Raw genomic sequence first — 16,282 nt, 5'->3', positions numbered from 1 at the left:
GGGTTCGATTTTGGAAGCTAGACAACTCATAGTGTAGACAGTCTTGTTTATCAACTTTCACATGAATTCGCGATGATATCTACATGTCTCGGACTACGAACTCGTCATCTTTTCGCAACATCAACCTCGTTCGCTTCAGTATCAGCAGAAGTCATCCCACTTTCTACGTCCGAGTCCTCAATTGAGGCAACGAGTTCCTCTTCCTCCGCGGTCTCGGTTTCGCTATTCTCTTCAGGATCAGCTGTACTCGCACTTTCCTCTTCAGTGGTAGTAGATGAAACTTCTTCCTCTCCCGTTTCAGTGGCTCGAGTATCTTCTTCTTCCTCTGTCATTGTAGCTTCTTCCTCCGTATCGGCCATAGCCATTTCTGTTTCCTGAGCTTCCTCTTTCAGCTCTGTTGTCGTAGGAGCTTCAGTTGCAGCAGATTCGTCAACTTCAGTGGTAGCAGCGTCGGTAGCCTCTTCTTCCAACTCCCCTGTCAACGTCGCCGCCTCTGTGGCCACAGCTTCTGACTCTCCAGTCACAGCCTCCGTCGTAGAAGCCGCACAACCCGATACATCTGCGCCATCGAGAACTTTCTCACCTACATCTTGTGCACCAGATAAATCACCACAAGGAGGTACCGGTCCTTCAGACTCTTCAGGTTCGGCGGCCTCTGTTGTAGCTGTTGCTGCTGAAGCGCTCGAGGCGGTACTGCTTGCTTTTGAAGTTGGTTGTTTTCTGGTCCGGCGGTTTTGGTCTATGGGTGCGGGTGGAGGGGCGTTGTTTATCGGAGGAGGAGTTGCAGTTGATGAGGGACTGGCTAGTTGACTTGCGGACGATGCAGGTGATGCTTGACTTGATGGACTGGCAGCCACGCTGGAGGCTGGTGCCTGACTGGATGGAGGTTGATTCGAATTCTGTGAAGGAACTGGGTTTGAGCTTGGTGCTGGAGGTTGATTGCTCGATGGAGGCGGTGGATTACTTGTCGGCTTGTTATCTTCGGAAGGCTGATCATTCTTTCTACCGCCAGGTTGCGGGGGATCTCCATTCTTCCTCGACTTCGATTTCTTGTCTATAGGACACAAACTTAAAGCTTGTTCCAGCTCATCGGGAAGATAACTCATCAAGTTGAAGGCTTCATCCGCTTTGGCCTGGATATCCTCAGTACCTTCTCCACATGGAGTGCTAAACCACTTCATATAATCTGCCGCCGTTCCACCATAATCAGCCACTGTCTTTGCAGTTTGAACTGCGATTCTTAATCCTGCTGAAGCAGTTGGCCCGACATTAGGAATGAAGTTTGCTGCCAACAACATGGTTTCTCGAAGCGCAGTTGTAAGGCCAACACACAAAACATCATCGATTAGTGGTAGGGCCGCAGCCACGGTGTCAATTATGAATTCCGCAAGTGGAATCTGGCATAGACAGCCGCCTGGAGACCATTTATCGCCATCTGGGTCGAGTTGCCAAAGACGTTCCTTCGCTTCTGCGCCAAGAGAACTGCAGGACATGGAAGCTGTTGCGTTGGTGTCTCGGACTTTGTCGGACAGATTTCCACAAGTTGCTTCGCAGATATCGGGGCTGGATTTGCGTTTTTCAGAATCGCCGGTTGCATCGTAAAGTCGACATGTACCGGTTTTCTTGAATGACTCGGTTTGTTGGTCGAATTCTAATTTGTCCTGAGGTTTTTTCTCTGCCCGCCGTGCTAGTTCGTCGAAGTTGGTGATAACACCTGCGTTTGCCAGGCTGCTAGCTAGCACACAGAGAATGGAGAAGGTGCAGATCTTCATTTTTATGAACGAATGAATGACAGGAGTGTTCGGAAACTCGATAGAGATGTTTACCAAGATCAAAAAGACAAAAGTAAGAGACAAAAGCAAGAGACAAAGGTAAGAGACAAATTGACCTAGACTCGCATCTCGACCACGAGAACAATTGCAGTAAGAGGACCTAGCAAGTGTAGAGAGAAAGATGAGAGGAAAAGAGAGAGAAAAGCACATCGCGACTGACGTTGTGCCTATATGGTGACAGTATCATCAGGAAGGAAAACTTCTCCACGTAACAGAAAACCCATTGCTGATGTAGGATTTCCCAAGAGTAAGTAAACTCCATGGGGAATCAAAAAGACCTCCAGCGACCAATGCAGGTTGTTGATGGCTGTCGGTAAGATGTCATGAGAACAGAAATTCGAGGCTCAGAAGTTGGTATATTCCTGAGCGACCGGAAAAAAAGGTGTGACATTTGAGCCACGATCTAACCAACACTCCCGTGGGAAAGTATGGAAAGATTGTTGGTATTTCTTGGGGGGGCGAAGGATATGGTATGTTGGATATCTATATTTGGTGCCTCGTTGTTGGTTGTGCTCCCAAGCCGCCAACAACGGAATCGCGCACAAGACAGCCATTGACCTTCACATTGTTTAGCTCGTCCGAAGCAAGAGTGCTGAGTATATCAAAGCAAAAACAACCTCATGACAACATGAACTAAGCGTGTTTTAATGGAGGACTTCAGCATAGTGATCGCGTAGAGAGATGGCGCAAGCGTCGCACTTCCATTGTCAATTTCGAACAAATCGTGGTTTCTCGACAGGTTCCTTGGACCTTGATGCACGAATCAATACTTGAAAGTCAATTCTGATACGGATAAATATTGTTGAGAAGGAGAACTGCGAAAGTTATTTTTACTCTGGTTCTTCAAATACCACGTGACGGCTTTTGCATGAGTCCTGCGTATTTTGTTGCACGTCGCAGATACCCAATTCCACGCAACCACTTCTCGCGCGCCACCTGCATACTCCGTACACACACTCCCTAATCGGTCGGTCAGGTGTTCTTACCCAATCTAGTTGGCTATACTTTTTTACAATAACACAAACAAACAGTACGAGAACACTGAAAGCTCGAACAACCTAACACAGCAACAGATACCAACGAAGCACGAGTCGAATGCAATGCAAGATAATGGAGTTGACATCAAACACGTGACGCTAATGGCGGCAAAACCCAGCGTTCCCGTCTCTTGCAAACACAAGCGAGGAAGCCTCGTCGTCAGGACGATTCCAAGTCATTAAACCTAAACGGTCAAGCGCATGCATAGAAAGCGCCAGCTAGTCCATGTGGCAAATCAACCCAGACGGTCTCGATCGTGATCTTTACTGGGGTCTGAGCGTGGCATGAAGTCATCGAAAATCATTCGTCTTGAGCTTTGGAGTCTGGTGGCTGTTTGTGCGTACTAGGAGTTGTGTGGGAGAATGCGCTGGCGTGAAGAGGATATGGTGGTATGTGATCTGAAACTTGATACAAAAGTGCTACTTACGTTCGTAGTAAGTTTTCTCATGTCAATCATGTATGTAATTAATGCAAGCTTAGAACAATAATATTGATCAAACTCACAGGTTCCCCAAAACAATCTGATCTCTCGTCCCAATTTTCAGCAAATTTGCGAGATGCCCACTGCCCAGCCGGAAGATGCACCGCAGATCTATACAAGGATACGTCAGCTTTTCCGGTATGGGAATCGAGAAATGCCATCATCGTAATAAGCGAGAACATCTGTGCCTCAAAGAGGAATTCAAGGAGAATTTCCGCTGCAATAGGCAGTGAGCGGGGCACAAGTTGCAGAGCTTGCAGTATTTGATATTATTGATGATGACGCGCATGAGGATCATACGATTCTCACGATGGTGTATGCTGAAATGTTTGATGAAGTACCACGATACTAGCTAAACATCGGCGTTGTTGTGGCGTTCTTTTCACCAAACGCCCGACCACGACCCAAGCGTGAAGCGACGGGAACCCATGCACTTTCAGGGGGAATTGTTCGGTTGCGGGGAAGCATGAAACCTGGGAGAGCAGAAAAACTTGCCAGCAAACAGCTTTCCAGCCACCATGTACACTTTTATTGATGAGGTGGCGTAGACCTACCAAATCAACCATACCGACGTTAGGATTGGACTAGAATAAGATGAAAGAGGTGAAGATGAGTTGGGGTTGTACGGGAAGTGCTACAGCCGGCCAAAAGCTCCGAATGGTAGACAGTCACAAGCTGAGGATTTGGAAGGGGGTGCACAACCAAAAACGATGACGTCAAATCGACATGAAATTAAATGTTAGATCAAGGGGGCATTTTGGGGCAGCTTCAATGGGCAGAAGGGAATGCGGCGAGATCTTACGCGCTACCGCAAATCGATAGTGGTAGCAACCAAGCCGTCATCTGTGCCCAGCAACCTAGGGAGTCGATGTCATACGAACCATTCCTGTTCCAGGGCAAGGCAAGATCGCATCGACGCGTATCCGGTTTCCATTGCGTCAAAACCAAAGTCAATTCCTTTTCTGCTTTCTCCTTTCCCTCTCCTCTTGCTCTTTCTCCAACCATTTCTCTAATTGCCAACAATACCCAACAATAACAACACGCGATTACCCATCTGTATTATCACCACTACGATCCCAATCTACAACTAATCAACTGGTGAAGACTGCGATTATCGTCGCGTCTCTCACTTGCTCATTTTTTGCTCATTTCTACTCTTTGATACCCGATCTCTAGATCACCATGTCGTCCGTCAACAGACCAACAGACTTAAAGGCAAAGGAGGCCGATGTCAACCGCAAACTCCAATTCTACGGAATTGCATCAGGTAGGCTGCATTCAATTATGAAGATATCGCCAATGCTAACAATTCAATAGCTTTCCAAGCTGGCAAAGTCCCATCTGTAAGTATAAATTTCTATCATACGTCATGATTCGGTTTTGTGCAACTTCACATTTTGCGACTGGTGATACGACACGATGATTTCACGCGCGATTGTATCGACCACAGCTCAATTACAATTCTACGATTCATCAGCCTCTGATTCAATATCACGAACTACTGTTTTGTTTATTCGATAGTTTCAGTCGCTGCAATTAGCGCGCAAATCGTGTTACCATTCCCACCGCGGGATCGCTTGGGCCCGATCCGTTGAATTTGCCTGGCCAAATCATGGCGCTGGCGCACGCGTGATAAAGACATACTAACTGTCATAGAATGAACAAATCGATGTTGCGCTCAACAGCTTCCTAGCATCAAAACCTATCTCCCACCCATCCAAACAGCTGTCGGCTGAGGGTCAGGCTCTTGTCGCCGACTTCCGCAATGTAGTTCAACAAGCCAAGTACCTCCTCCTCTCCAAGAACCAAGGCAATCTTCTCCAGGACTTCATCTGGGAATCACAGAAGATTAGCGGTGGAAACGCTGCTGTCCCTGGTGCCCCAATTGACAAGCAATCTGCTCAACAGGATGGCAACAAGGCGCTGGAGGGTCTGCGAACCCTCGGCACGTTGATCATCTCTAATGGTCAATTCCGAAAGCTCTGTATGTAACACCTCCAAACATTTGCTTACTCTACTAACATTTTACGCAGTGAAAGATTCTACCATCCTCATTCGCGACATGGCTGGTGATGCCGCTACCAGTGCGGCAGACAAGATCAACCCCAACGAAGATCAACTTAACCAGCTAGACGAGCCTGCCGAGGACGATACATGGCATGATAACCCAGATATGTCCCGCGGAAACATTAAAAACCAGATCAAGCAAACCTACAATCAAAAGTCTCCATTATCCAAGCAAGATCTCAAGGAGGCTGGTCGTGATGCCAATCAGACTGCCGATCCAAGTGGATCCCGCGATCCAAGAGACACTGCGGACCGAGCTCAAAACGACCAGATGAACAACACCTCTTCCGGTGTCGATGCCAAGCAGGGTGCTCGTCAAGGTATTGAGTCGCTTAAGCAGAAGGCTGATGCCAACATCTCGGAAGAGGACAAGGAGAAGGCCAGAAAGCGAAAGGAGCAGGCCAAACAGACGACCAAGGACTACATGAACAAGAAGATGCCAGAGGAGCGCCGTCAGCAGACCATCTACAGATTGAAGAAGATGGTAGTCGAAATTCAAGGTCACCCAGATTACCAATCTGCCATCACCACTATTTTGGACTTGGCTGAGCAGTATGCTGGCCACGCCAACACACTCGGTCAACAAGGTGCAGGCACCGTCAAGGGTGCACATGCCGACACCTCTCTCCAGAAGGTTGAGGGTGACTTGAAGACTTTGATCGAGCGTTTTGCCAACGGTACTTCTACCGACGACTTCTTCGACTCTCTCAATGCTGTCTACAAGGATGCCGACAAAGATCCCGAGCTCAAGAACTGGTTCAAGCAAATGAACACCTACATCCGAAAGTGCCTCAAGCAACAAGGCTACATCATGGAGGATGACGCTACCGAGGAGTGGAACAAGTTGAACGACCGCGGAAACTTCCTCCTCCGTGACCGTTACCGAAACCACACTGATCGCATTGCCGACGAGGTGAAATTCCTTGCCGAGCAGTTCGATTCCGATCCTTCCAACAAGAAGTTTGCCGAGTCAATGAACAAGCTCTTCACAGACTTGGGCAATGATGAGAATGGCAAGCCAACGTTCAAGCCTCATTTGGTTAAGGATTTGACTGAGGTCATCCTTCCTGGCATCTTCCAAGCTGTCCAATACGTACCAATCCCACGTATTGAGTACAGCGACCCAATGATCGATGCTGTCATTGAGAATCTTGTCATTGAGAGTGACAACTTGATGCCAAACATTCTTGAGGTTGCAAATGACAACTACTTCCGCTGGGGGCGCAAGAAGATTGCCAACAAGAACAACAACAGTATCATGGTTTCTGTCTCGGGTATCCAGATGGATCTTCGCGATGTCTCTTACTACGTCAAGCGTAAGCAAGGTACTCCAAAGGTCAAGGACCTCGGTGTTGCCGATATCTTCCTCGGTGGAACTGGATTGTCATTCAAGATGAAGCTCTCAACTGCTACTGCTAAAGATTCGCAAAACTTCTTCAAGGTTGACAAAGTCGATGTTGATGTCAAGAATTTCGATATTAAGCTCAAGCAATCCAATCACAAGCTCCTCTTCGGTCTTTTCAAGCCATTGATGCTTAAGGTCATGAGGCCTGCACTCCAGAAGGCTATTGAGAAGGTCATCAAGGACAAGTGCCACGAGCTTGACAGCATGGCTTTTGAGGTCAAGAAGGAGGTTGACCGTGCCACTGAGCAGGTTAAGAACGACCCAGAGCAAGCACAGAACATCTACCAAAAGTACGCTTCTGCCGTCCAGAAGAAGTTCCTTCAGGGCAAGAACAAGGCACAAGAGGCCAAGAACAACACCACCGTCAACATGGCTATGACCCAGAAAGATTCCATCTTTCCAGATATCAAGCTTCCAGGTGGTATCTCCAGCAAGGCTACCGAGTACAAGGAGCTTGCTCTTAAGGGCGACAACTGGCAAACTCCAGTATTTGGACTCGGCAGTGCCAAGGCATCTACCGATATTCCAAAGGCCGTTGAGCCTACTCGCAAACCACACAGAGTGACTGAGGGTGGTGTTCGTGGCCCACAAAACGTTGGCCACACCAGCTCCATGACTGAGCAATCTCGTGATCCATATGCCCAGAGCGCCGGACAGAGCGGTTCCGGATATGCTGGACAGAGCGGTTCTGCATACACTGGACAAAGTGGTTCTGGATACACTGGTCAGAGTGGCTCCGGTTACACCGGCACTCAATCCGGTCCAATTGGTGGAGCTGGAAACAGAGATTCCACCGTGACTGGATTTGGAAGTCAAGTTGATCAGGCATTCGGCGAGAATGCTGGCACAACCGGTCTCAGCAGCAGCACTGGAACTGGCCTCACCAATGGCCATGCCAACACTAATGGCCATACCGCTACCAACGGTAACACCAAGAACTCCACCTACAACACCACATACGGTGCTGAGAACCCAGTCTTGGCTGGACGTGTATGAACAATGACTGCAGTTTCTGCAGCCTTACACAGCATTTTCTTTTTCATTCGACAGGGAAGGATTGGAGATAACCATATTTTCTTTTGAATTTTCGGATGACGATGATACCACTTACCGCGAATACCCGTTACTTAATACAGGTGCGAGGGCGAGGGAAGAAAGATGATACACATGGGAATGGAGAGTGGATGAGGGAGGAATGGAATGGAATGGATGTAATTGGTGGTTAGGAAACATCGGTTTCGTCTGATACAGCGTCGATCTAGTCTCTTTTGTTTATTTGCAAAGCATGGCTTTCTTTTTTTCTTGTAAGAATGGTAGCGATAGGATCCATCTTTGGTGACAGCGTTAATAAAAGTGTATATTGACGATGCATTTGTCCTCAGTTTTCGAGTTGGTGCTGTGACCTTTCAACTACATTTAATGCCCATCTTGTCACGTCGAAGATATCGTGAGTTTCAAGTCATGTCTTGGTTGGGATTTTATGATAGTCGTAATAAAGGCATAACATATCATCCAATCAATCCCAAATTACATCTCCCTCATTTCCTCCTTGTTGTCTGAATAAATCAAAGTGTCGTAGCTGATGAATGTGGAGGACGTCATGAGCGCCACCTGTGGCTGAAGCTCTCAATTGGGTTGACGAAAGAAATGGAATTCCTCGTTAGTCTTCCCGCAACGACGCTACTTTCCAAGGTCAACTCACTCACATCAAAACAAAGGACCCTCGATCAGGAAATGGACAGCAATTGCGGGGGCCCGGGGCGATCCAAGCCTCATCTCAATCAATACATCTGATATGATCACCCAGTCGCATCGGGATCTGCTTTACTGCAGTACGGATGGTTCCGACTCCGAGGAAGATGGGATTTGAGGGAGGCATCCTAGAGGCGATCATGAGGATATCTCGACGTTATTCGAAGGCGTGGGCATTTCATTGTCTATGATTTCAACATGAGATGAACGTACACGGTGTAGAATCGTAGTGGGATTCGAACTCTCACGATACTTGGCAAAGTGGGCAGAACGCACCCACATCTTAGAGCTGTCATGGCTCGCAAACTCTCGACGGCGTCTCCCTTAGCCTGTGGCAGTAACCCGCTATGGAGTACAGTCTGCAGAGCAAAGACCCTTTCGGTACCAAGTGTGAGGCTGAGATATTCCAGCTTTTGGATCAGAGGATCTTGTGATTGTTTTGTGTGGAGTGAATCTGCGTAAGCGCCACAGACGACATCATAGTTTGGAGCTGTACCCCTCATTGCTTGGTTAGTGTGGTTTGTATATGTAGGTTTGTCTTTGGGGGGTTGGAGGTTTGTTTCTTTTCATAGTTGTTTTTTGACTTTGATACCTTTTTATATGCTGAGTTTCCTCGATCATACCCTTTACTATTTCACAGCATTAACCTACTGCAATTATGGACAAAATTAAGAAGATCTTGTATGTTCTCTTTTCCTTCTACGTATTTGACATTGCTAACAGATCATAGAACTCCTCATACGAGTGATAAACACGACTCGACTACTCATTCATCTTCTACAGGAACTTCAGGACAAGGTTCACATTTCAATGGCGAGACACGAACTGGAATGGCTGGTGTAGTTGGAAGAGATGCTCCTTCCCATATGCCAGGAGAATTTCCATCAGAAGCTGGACAAGCTGGATATACCGGCACCTCGCACGGCACAACATCTCAGCATCCTACCACTACACAGAGCACAGGATATGGCGTTTCAGGTGCTACAGTAAGCCCTAGTCATGGATCTGGCTTGCCTGGTACATCTGGATCAACTACCAGTGGTCCTCATTCTTCGAGTCTTGCCAACAAAGCTGATCCTCGAGTGGATTCTGATAACTCTAGATTGACTGGCCATTCAGGCAGCGCTGGATATGGATCTGGACCAACCGGCACTACTACCACGACCACAACCACAAGCGGGCCACATACATCTAGCCTTGCAAACAGAGCAGATCCACGAGTGGATTCTGATAACTCGAGAGGAGTTGGCTCTGGACTGACTGGACGAGACAATACCCCAGGTTACGGCCACGGAACATCTGGGGTCCCAAGTAGCACATCCACAGGCGGTGCTCTAGGTACTGCCGCCATTGGCCACTCATCCACTGACAGAAGCTACAACCTGGGCTCAGGGACCAGCTCTTCGACTGCTGGCCCACACTCTTCAAATCTCGCGAACAGAGCAGATCCTCGTGTCGACTCTGATCTTGATGGTTCAAGAACGACCGGAGCTCCCGGGGGAAGTGCTACTGTTATTGGTACTACAACTGCAAGAAGCTTTCCTCTTGCTGGTACAAGCCATTCTACTGGTACAGGCCACTCTACAACTAGCGGACCTCACTCGTCGAGTCTTGCGAACAAGGCAGATCCAAGAGTCGACTCTGATAATTCAAGACTGGGTAGCACAGGCTTGACTGGCAGCACCGGAACTGGATATGGCAATACCGGTTCTTCCTAATACCTATGGAAGCAGTACACACGGCACTGATCATTCGAGACTTGGTGGTGCAGGCTTGACATCTGGAACGGGATACAATGACCATTCCACCACTAGTGGACCTCACTCGTCAAACCTTGCAAACAAGGCTGATCCAAGAGTGGATTCTGACAACTCAAGACTGGGTAGCACTGGCTTGACTGGCAGCACTGGATACGGCAATACTGGCTCTTCCCATACCCATGGAAGTAGTACACATGGTACTGGACACGGTCTTGAGCGAGATGCCGCTGCTACCGGTGCTGGAGCTATTCTAGGCTCCACTGCAACAAGAGGAACTGGTATTGGATCAGGAGTAAGTTGTTTTAATAAATACCTTCAAATCAATGCTAACGGATTTCAGCCCCATCAAACAGTCACTGCAAACCTTCTCGACCCAAACACCAGAGGTGGAAGCAGCCACCGTGAAAATGCTATCGAGCACGCCCACGGCGGTGAAAAGGTTGGCGGAGGAGCCGAAGAAGCTGATAGGGAACACAAGAACGTTGGCACAACCTCTGCTGATGCGGTCAGGATTGCAGATACCGATGATTCTCACTTTACCACACAAGGTGGCTCGGGCTTGACTGGCTCGTCCCATATTGGACGTAATGCGGCGATTGCAGGTGGTGTTGGCGCTGGCGCTGCTGGTCTTGCTTCGCAGTAAGTATTTTCCATGCTCTATGATGCTCTCAAACTTGGATGGTAGTTGGGAAATTGCTATTCCTGACTATTTCGTCGCACACCTATTGATTTTTGTTTGGAATTTTGCTGATTTGTACAGTGAGCATGACAGACACAACGATCGTGGTTTTGGACACGGTACTTCGACAACGACCGGTACGACCACTACCACTACCACAACTACCGGCCATCACGGCACAACCCCTGCTACCTCAACCACTGGCCATCATCACGGCAGAGATGCTGCGTTGGGAGCTGGTGCTGGAGTCGGCGTAGGTGCCGCAGGTGTAGGCTTGGCTCATCGAGGCAACCACGATTCTTTATCTGAGGGATCTTTCGATCAACATGGAAACAGAATTGGTGGCGCGTCTAATCTCGAGCAAAGTGGTCACAGACCAACCACAGATATGTATGTTCAAGATGCCCAGAAGCATGGCAATAGTGGACTAAGTAGTCACAGTGGTAGCACAACAACCCATGATACACATGGCGCTCCTCACGAGAAGGAAAGTTTGATGCATAAGATCACAAGCAAGCTTTCTGGACACAAGAACGAGACTGACACGCATGGTTCTACTACTGATTCATCTCACACCGGTAGAAATGCTGCTCTTGCCGGAGGAGCTGGAGCTGGTGCAGCAGCTTATGGTGCTGACAGACATCACGGCTCATCTACAAGCCCAACAACCCACGGCACAGGATATGGCAGTTCTGACACTGGATACCCAACTAACACCTCAACTTCGCGCGCTGTAGACCCATCTACTACTGGAAGTCACAACTACGGTCGTGATGCTGCTTTGGCTGGTGGCGCTGCGGGTGTTGGAGGTGCTGCATACGCTGCTGGTCGTCACCACGATGGAACAAGTTCGACTGTCGACCCTACATACGGATCTCACAGTGGTACCACTGCTACCAATCCATATGGCTCAACCACTCACTCTACAACCGATCCAACTAGAAACACTACCAGTGACCATCATTACGGCCGCGATGCTGCTGTTGCTGGAGGTGCCGTTGGTGCCGGTGGAGCGGCATACGAGGCTGATGAACATCACAAGCAAAAGGAACTTGAGAAGGCGATGCAGAAACACAACATCCATGATGAGAAGGAAATGAACAAGGATTTGAAGAAACAACATAAACATGATGAGAAGGAGTACGAGAAGGAGTTGAAGAAGCAACATAAGCATGACGAGAAACTTCATGAGAAGGAAGAGAAGAAGCACGAGAAGGAGCACAAGGGAGGTCTCTTTGGTCTGAGTAAGTACTTCTAAATCAATATGTATCACATTTACTAACGGCTTATCAGAATCCCACAAAAACGACAAATACACCGACGAAGAACGCCGCGAGTACGACCGTCTCGAACGCGAAGGTCAACTCAACCCAGGCCACCAAACCGCCACAGGCGTTGGCGCCGCAGGTGTAGGTGCAGGAGCAGGAGCATACGGCTCAGACACCAATAAACCTCTTCCATCTGCCCCTGAATCCGGACACAAGGACATCGGCGACCATCTACATGGTGTAGACCGTAACCGCGGCGTTGACGGCTCGTCAGGGTTCCCTGGCACTCAAGGATATGGTGATCATAAACATCCGCATGGACCGAATGTGATTACGGATGCTGAGGGCAGGAATCGGTTGCATAAGGAGCCACCGAGCTCGCATCCGGCTGCGGCTACGCATGGTGGTAATTTGGATGGGAATTCGGGGGTTGGGAATCAGGGGGGGAATATGTATTAGGAATGAGCGGACATGATATTGGAATTTTCTTGTGATGTGAAATATGATTGCTAGGCGTTAGTCTAGTTATATGATATCTTGAAATCGATCTTGCTATTTGTTTGGTATATTTGGAACTGTGAATATGGAGTTCTCTAAACTCCTATTAATACATCGTAATATCCATAAAATGTTTAACGTATAGAGTAAATACCAAATGAGATGGGACTGCTCACATGACCCAAAGAGGGGGTCACCTCGCTTAATGAGGGATTCGGAGTTTTGTTGCATGTCGTAAATATCTTTTGTGCATCTGGAGGGAAAAAATTTGGGGTCTGTAATAAATTTTCGCCGATCTGGAATTGTTTTATGTCGTAGTGTATTTTGAGTATCAAGCGAGAAATCTATTATATTGTATTACAGGGCTTATGGTGTTCTGATAATGTCGTCATAACTCGGGCAGCTGAGCGTTGAACCGTGGCCAGGGTACAAATTTGTAGTTATATACCGAAACAATTGAGCTCTTTCGACACTTGTTGAGGTGTCTCTTCGAGTGACTCCAAGTTCTTTTCCTCGCAATTTATATAGACGTCTCACCTCAGATACCGCGAATGCAATCGGAGGTGTCTTTGGTGGTGTTGATCCTAGTGGTGATATCTTCAATTTTGAAGAGAAAGATTTGGAATGGCAGAATGGAAGAAATTTCTTTTGAACCTGGGTGGAGGATTGAATCTCTGAGTGATGGTGATAAGGGAAAAGCTGTGAGATTTGGTCGGACAAGATTGTGGAATGTTTTATGGAGCCAGGGAAGAAGCGAGAGTAGAACGAACACGCATGAGAATGTTCGGAATAGGGTGTTATATAGAAAATTAAAAGGATTGTAGTAGAAAGTGTGCTGGGGAAGGCCGAGTTGGATACTGATGATATATATGCACAACAGCATGCCTATTTTTCGAAGGTCACTCGAGAACATGCGAATTGAATGAGAAATGCTGCGGAGATCTCAAGGTCAGAGATGGGTTGAAGAACGCCTGAGACGCTTCAGAACAAAAGTTGACACAGGAGCGAGTTAAGGATCGGCGAATAAGGCCCAACTTTGGGACAGTTGTCTAGATTGAGAGAAGGCTAAGCGGGACGTAACAATTGTATGAGAATGATGCTTTGAATATAATAGCCCAGTGCACATAGGATCCGTAGAATATTGATGAAAATTATGAATTGGAGACTGTTTAGGAAGTCCATTCAATTGTAGTTTCTTTCCATGTGCTATGAGATACCAAGGAGAGCCCTTTTGCATGACCTAGCTTGAATGGATATTCATATACCTCTTGTGTTTGGTGAACTCAGTTTTCGTGAATGCTAGGTTGGATGTTTTGATGTTGATCGAGCGGATAAAGTATGAAAATGCAGCGAAGTCTTGTGGGTTTTATTGAAAATTGAGGTTTTCGATACAGTATAGGTATCTGCAAGTTTCTTTAGATAAACTATGAATTGTAGCCTAGAATAATTGCGGTTTCTTTTCTTTTTTTTTGTTTCTAAAATATTGGGGTTTGTAATATAATATAGGTATTTGAAACTGTTCTAAGCCTCGAGAATAATATAAAGAGCACAATCATATGGGGTATTATAGTAGGTACTTTTGAAAAGTAAGACAGGTCGAAGAACAGTGAAGAGGTCGTGAAAAAGTGGGTTGTAAAATCGCGCTAGATTTTGGAAAGCGAAGACACGAATCATCAACTTTCATTGAACCTCAAAACATGCCAAACATATGCATCGTTTTATTTGCGACCTGTCAACCTACCAAGAAGCATTCATTCATGTTCATGCTATGCAGTCGCACTCTTGTGTGATGGATCTTGCCGCTATGGATCTCGCTGCTCAGCGTGCGAGTCGCGTGTTGACAAATGTTATTCGCCGTGGTAACGGCGACTTAATTAAAGCGAATGAGATTATCTTTTGCCGTAGGTTATTGACGCATTGAACTTGACAGCTAACATAAGTTATCTTTGATTGGGTTTGTTGCGCTAGATTTCATATGCTCATCGTGTGCTTCATTTTCTTGGACAGGATTTCGAAGCTCACGGACGGAAGGCAGCCAATTATCAAGAAGATGGGAATATTGGCGTCTTTCCACACGGTGATGAAGGGATTGAATGTCACTCAAGACTTTTGTGGCGCTATGAGGCTTATATTGAGTGGGCTTGCCATGGCTGAGCAGCTGAGGACTCGAGCCGCCGAACACTCAACACTCAAGCAAAAAGCACAAATCTCGCCTTAGTCAATTCTCGAAACAAAAGAACCCATAGTTTCAACAATTCGACTCACCAGTGGAAAGAATCACTACCAACGACATTATGGTTGATCCTATGAACGTTTCTGGGCTCGCCCTAAGTGCCCTCACCCTACCAGCCCAGGTATTCAGCAGTGGTGTCGTTGCTTACACCACAATATCGCAAGTCAAAGGAATGGGCAGTTCATTCAACAGGCACTACTGTCATTTCAAAGTCGAGGAAAGTCGCTACATATACTGGGGAATGTGTCATAGAGCATGTACTCCTGCCGGGTTCCTTCCGAACCAAATGCCTCGTATGATTTACGATACATTAGTTCAAACTCTTGTCTTGATCAATGATATCCTTACAGACAGAGACAAACTTTGGAGCAAATATGGTCTGGAACAAGTTGGAATGGGAGACGAGGCGGAACCATCAGTGATCAAGCGGGAATCAATGAGACAGCAGAATGAGATTACAAGGCTTCAAAAAGCCAGCAAACTTGTTCGAAAAATCAAGTGGGCTGTGAAGGACGAGGCAAAATTTGGGTTGATGATTTCAGAAATGTCCAGTCTGATTAGGACGTTGTATGAAATACTCCCGGTACCTGGAGGTGTACGGGTTGAGGACACGATATCAGCGCATGCACTTTCGAACATTCTCCTCGACGGTGCTGTTCAACAAGCTCAACAAGGCTTGCAACAAATGCCAGCGATATCGATGGAGCGGCAGATGATGACAGCACACAATACCGCAAATGTACGTGCGACGGTTGAATCTTCTGACGGCATGCCTCCGCCAACTTCTTACAGAGCACCAGCATCTCGACTACTTCTCGATATCAATCAGTTGACCATTGCGGCTCAAGATAACATTCCAAGATCTGCAATATCAGTGCCTGGGCTCCGATCTTTAGCACGACCTCGCCAGGCGAATGCATTCTCAGGAAATGATTTGTTGGTGGAGTGGTTACGTTATGATTTGCAGCGGGATAGGTCATTTGGAATGAACGTCAAAGCTGCCCTCAACATCCGTGTTGAGGCTTTAGCGACGATGCTAGAAGCAAAGCCAAGATCGGACTCCTTCCGTGTTCTCGAATGTGTCGGTTATATCGAGGACAATACTGACAGTCGATTCGGGCTAGCGTTTCGCCTTCCAGGTCATTGTAGCCAGTCCGACAGTCTAGCACCACATTCTCTGTTTGATCTAATCGAGAGATATCCTCATAACTTGCCATATCTTGGGGACAGATTTCGGCTGGCTTGTCTTTTGTCAGAATCGCTTCACTC

General features: G+C 47.3%; 4 protein-coding genes across 4 annotated transcripts; 3 read left to right on the top strand and 1 right to left on the bottom strand.

Moving 5' to 3' along the window:
• Positions 1-104: 104 nt before the first annotated feature.
• GLAREA_06302 (uncharacterized protein) lies at positions 105-1,772 on the bottom strand (the record flags this gene model as incomplete). Its single annotated transcript, XM_008081716.1, has 1 exon — positions 105-1,772. The coding sequence occupies one exon, from the start codon at positions 1,770-1,772 to the stop codon at positions 105-107; it is 1,668 nt and encodes a 555-aa protein (XP_008079907.1).
• Positions 1,773-4,533: 2,761 nt separating this feature from the next.
• GLAREA_06301 (uncharacterized protein) lies at positions 4,534-7,819 on the top strand (the record flags this gene model as incomplete). The annotated part of the gene is made up of 4 exons (XM_008081715.1): positions 4,534-4,618; positions 4,669-4,694; positions 5,008-5,335; positions 5,385-7,819. The coding sequence occupies 4 exons, from the start codon at positions 4,534-4,536 to the stop codon at positions 7,817-7,819; spliced, it is 2,874 nt and encodes a 957-aa protein (XP_008079906.1).
• Positions 7,820-9,233: 1,414 nt separating this feature from the next.
• Positions 9,234-12,741, top strand: GLAREA_06300 (uncharacterized protein; the record flags this gene model as incomplete). The annotated part of the gene is made up of 6 exons (XM_008081714.1): positions 9,234-9,256; positions 9,306-10,282; positions 10,347-10,627; positions 10,676-10,974; positions 11,096-12,258; positions 12,308-12,741. 6 exons carry the CDS (start codon positions 9,234-9,236, stop codon positions 12,739-12,741), a joined length of 3,177 nt encoding a protein of 1,058 aa, XP_008079905.1.
• Positions 12,742-15,074: 2,333 nt separating this feature from the next.
• GLAREA_06299 (uncharacterized protein) lies at positions 15,075-16,179 on the top strand (the record flags this gene model as incomplete). The annotated part of the gene is made up of 2 exons (XM_008081713.1): positions 15,075-16,082; positions 16,138-16,179. The coding sequence occupies 2 exons, from the start codon at positions 15,075-15,077 to the stop codon at positions 16,177-16,179; spliced, it is 1,050 nt and encodes a 349-aa protein (XP_008079904.1).
• Positions 16,180-16,282: the final 103 nt, after the last annotated feature.

Source organism: Glarea lozoyensis (genome assembly GCF_000409485.1).
Source record: "Glarea lozoyensis ATCC 20868 chromosome Unknown GLAREA15, whole genome shotgun sequence".
Classification (NCBI taxonomy): Eukaryota; Fungi; Ascomycota; class Leotiomycetes; order Helotiales; family Helotiaceae; genus Glarea; species Glarea lozoyensis.
This window is presented reverse-complemented; position numbering and strand designations above follow the sequence as displayed.